Below are 4,345 nucleotides of genomic sequence, written 5' to 3' on the forward strand. Positions count from 1 at the left end.
ACATATAATATATTAAACTTTTAATATTATAATAGTATAACGGTGTATTTTAGACATTTAAAATACTTGGTGGTTTAATCTATTAATTAAACTAGACTTTTAATTTAATTAAACTCAAACCATATATTTATGGATTTAATAATACTCTTTTAATTAAACGCTTTAATTAACTATTAATAAAGTCCATAAGAGTTAATTTGAACTATTCAACAAAACATCATAATTCCAATTATTAAACTCAAAATTAAAACCATTTAATTAATTGTTTAAGTTATGAACCCAAGAGTTTTAGAATTCAATTCTTTTTTTCATAAAAAACTTTTCTCAAATTCCAAAACTTGAGGGCAAGTTTTGTAATTCTTGAAAACCTTTGGATTCCATAACTTATGGAATTAATGGTGTTTTATGATGAAACTTTCCATGTTCCATAACTTAAGAACAAGTTATGGAATTCTTTAAAACATTAACACCAAATTTTGTAACTCCATAAAAACTTTGAATCAAATTTTTTTTTTTAAAAATAACTTTCATATCCATAACTTATGGAAGTTTCAAAAACCCTTAAGATCACAACTTTAAAAAAAACTTTTGAGCTCCAAAATTTTATGACAAAATATGTAACTCCTTAAAACATTTAGATCAAACTTTTAAAACTAATAAAATAATCATATCATTTTATCTTTTACTAAATTTGACCTAATTCAACTCATATAACAAATGATTCAAATTTTACAAATAATTCGTTTTTCACAAAATAAGTAATTATCTTAAAATTTGACAAACGTCATGTTTTTTTTTCTTTTTTTTTCAACTTTGAAAATAAAACATTTGCATCAATATAACAGAAAACAACCCATGGCTCTGATACCACTGTTGGGTTTTGAGCATTCTAACACTCCTATGGTGTACATGCAACCCTATAAACCTTGGATCTATGTTTTCTCTATTATACATGCAAATATTAACTATTCCAAGGTTTCATCCTAACTAGCATATTATGAAGCACCTATACTACAAAGTTCTAGTTAGATGACATACCTTTTGATGTAGCTTGATGTCTTCAAGCTTTAAGAGCTTAGCCCCAATAGTGTGGAAGCCTCAAATGGAATCACAAATCACCAAAACACCTTGGAAGAACTTGAGAGAATATGTATGCACACTAAAATCGGCCCACTCTTATTTTCACACACTTGTGCCAATTTTGTGAGCCAAGGACCCCTTTATATATTATGGAGGATTAGGGTTACATCCATGTAAACCCTAATACCCATGACCTTTCATTTACATAGGATCCATGGGTTAAAAGCTCCATGGACCATCCATGAAAGCTTAGTCCAACCTAAATGAACTTGGCCCATTCCATATATATAAGAGTCCATATTTAATTAGTTCTTTTTGATCACTTAATTAATTCCAAATTAATTCTTTATCAATACTAATTAAATAATATGATTCCATATTAATATATTAGAACTTATAATATATTAATATAAATCATAAATATACTATTCTCAAAAGACTATCCATATAAATTGTGCCGGTGAAGTGCAACCCAAATGAACCATGCCGGGTCGGGTCAAGTACATACCAAATATAGTTATGGACTTAGACATTAATCCGACACCGCACACTCCCGATTATTGTCAGGAGGACACGAGACATTGGGGAGCAGGCCCAGACGACTGCCGCTCAGATGGAAGCAATGAGAGCTGCGGTGGAGCACGCCGAGAGACAGACTCAGGAGGTATTGAGGGACTACCAGGAGAGGCAGGCAGCGTTGGAAGCCCGGCTACGTGTCACGGAGCGCCAGTTGGCCAGACTTCAAGGAGCATCCGCTTCATCATCAGCACCACCAGATACCTCACACCGCGAGTAGGACCCATCCTACCTGCCACATCCTCTCGATGTTATCTTCTTGGTTTTATGTTATACATGTAGGGTTAACCCCTCGATTAAGTGATCACACTACTCGATGGGGTTGTTACGCTGTTTGACTATTATTCCATGTATACTGTAGGGCTTATAAAGGCCAAATTTTCATAAAACATGTACTAAATCCTTGTCATTAATGAAACAAGTGTGTGTTTTATTTTTGATGTTGTTATCTGCTATTAGTTCTACTTTCATTATTTCATGATATTATATGATTTCGCTTATAAACACAAATCAAATCATCGAAACAAATATTAAGTGCTCATCATCCTTCTGTTCCATGACAGAAGATGCCTCGAAGGTACGTTCGTAGAAACAACAACACACAGCCGCAACCACCGCCTCCACCGGAGGTAAACTCTGCTGCTTTATAGGCAGCAGTCTCGGCTGCAGTCACTACAGCATTGGCTCACATTCAAAATGGAAACCATGGTGGCGGAAACGGTCAGGGAACAGGAAGCTCTAACCAGGGAATGAACCAAAGGTCTACAAAAGTCTGCACTTACAAAGATTTCTGTAATGCAAAGCCCCAAACATTCAATGGAACCGGTGGGGTAATTCATAACTTTGAAGCGCTGGATTGAGAAGATCGAGTCGGTCTTTGAAATATGTGAATGCCCTGAAGAGAGCAAGGTAAAATTCGCAGTCTGCACGTTTGTCGATCGAGCACTGTCATGGTGGAATGGCCACGTTGAGGCCCTAACACTCTCAGTTGCAAATGTCATGTCGTGGGAAGAACTCAAGGAGATGTTGTTGGCTGAATGTTGTCCCCGTGGAGAAATACAGAAGTTGGAACAGGAGTTATGGAATCTCACAGTGCAAAATTCAGATATTGAAGCTCATATCGCTAGATTCAGTGAGTTAGCACTTTTGTGCCCGGGTATGATCACCTCAGAAGGAAAGAAGATCGAACGTTTCATATGGGGGTTAACTCCTCTAATTTAGGGGATACATAATTGCAGCAAACCCTGAAACTTTCGACAGTGCAAAGCGTCTAGCTCAGAAGCTTTATGATCATGGAAATAAGAAAAGTACCAAAACTACTGAGACTGAAGCCAAGAAGGAAGGGAGTAACAAGAAAAATTCAGGAAATAAAAGGAAAGGGGGACAGTCTTCAGGATCTTCCAAGAAACCACAAACAGTGGCAGTTCACGCTGCTACCACTCAAGCCACACCAGCTCCATTCGCTCCAGTCTAAACCACACCAGCTCCTACGAAGCCTTACGCTGGTACTTTGCCCAAGTGTGGCAAATGCAGCTATCACCACAACGGTGCTTTTCGAGACATGCAGTGTACCAACTGCAACCTCAAAGGACACACTGCCTGGTACTGCAGGTCTCAGCCTCAGCAAAATCAGCAGCCCCACAACAACGTCGGGGCCGGTCAAACCTGCTATGGATGTGGAGACACTGGTCACTTTAAGCGAAACTTCCCCAAAGCCAACACTCAGGGTGCAGGAGGATCAGGCAGGGTCATAACAATGGGGCAGGGGGAGGCGGTTCAAGATCCGGTAGTGGTTACTGGTACGTTTCCCCTCAACAACACTTACGCATGTATTCTATTTGATAGTGGGGCTGAGCGAAGTTTTGTGAGTCATAAATTCAAACACCTACTAAATCAACAACCCCAAAAGCTAAGTGAAGCCCTCACGGTGGAGATGGCTAATGGGAAGAATCAAACAACCAAAGATATATACGTAGGATGCACGTTAACACTGAATAACCACTCATTTTTAATCGACTTAATGCCGGTTAATATTCGAAGTTTTGATGTGATAATCGGTATGGACTGGTTAAGGCCCCACCATGTCGATATTATGTGTCACGAGAAGGTCGTTCGCCTTCACCTACCCACCAACGAAACTCTAATCATTTACAGTGATAAACCTGGTGTAAATCTTCGTCTTATCTCGTGCATCAAGCCACAAATGTGCCTGCACAAGAAAAATCATGCCTTTCTAGCCCACGTAGTGGACAAACAGAAAGAGGAAAAGAACATCAACGATATTCCGGATGTGCGCGACTTTCCAGACGTATTCCCGGAAGACCTCCCGGGGATACCTCCTGTGAGACAGGTTGAATTTCGAATTGACTTGATACCTAGAGCCACATCAATTGACAAATCACCCGATAGGTTAGCCCCTGCGGAAATGCAGGAGTTATCTAGCCAACTAAGCGAACTCCTCGATAAAGATTCATCAGGCTGAGCTTCTCACCCTGGGGAGCTCCGGTTTTGTTTGTCAAGAAAAAGGTGATGGGTTTTGAGCATTCTAACACTCCTATGGTGTACATGCAACCCTATAAACCTTGAATCTATGTTTTCTCTAATATACATGCAAATTTGATTTTTCAAGGTTTACTTCCTAACTAGCATGGCATGGGGAATATGTAATATAAAAACTAGTAGAAGTACA

At 38.8% G+C, this 4,345-nt stretch overlaps 1 protein-coding gene across 1 annotated transcript; it reads left to right on the plus strand.

Annotated features, from left to right (window-relative positions):
* The first annotated feature begins 3,589 nt into the window (after positions 1 to 3,589).
* LOC145121792 (uncharacterized) lies at positions 3,590 to 4,138 on the plus strand. Its single transcript, XM_079057493.1, has one exon. It carries the CDS (start codon positions 3,590 to 3,592, stop codon positions 4,136 to 4,138), a length of 549 nt encoding a protein of 182 aa, XP_078913619.1.
* The last annotated feature ends 207 nt before the right edge of the window (positions 4,139 to 4,345 follow it).

This window comes from Lactuca virosa, chromosome 6 (assembly GCF_052849685.1).
Source record: "Lactuca virosa cultivar CGN04683 chromosome 6, Lactuca_virosa_CGN04683_v6, whole genome shotgun sequence".
NCBI lineage: Eukaryota > Viridiplantae > Streptophyta > Magnoliopsida > Asterales > Asteraceae > Lactuca > Lactuca virosa.

Excerpts from the sequence above, each read along its gene's own strand:
- LOC145121792 (XM_079057493.1), top strand. The coding sequence starts at position 3,590 with ATGGCTAATGGGAAGAATCAAACAACCAAAGATATATACGTAGGATGC.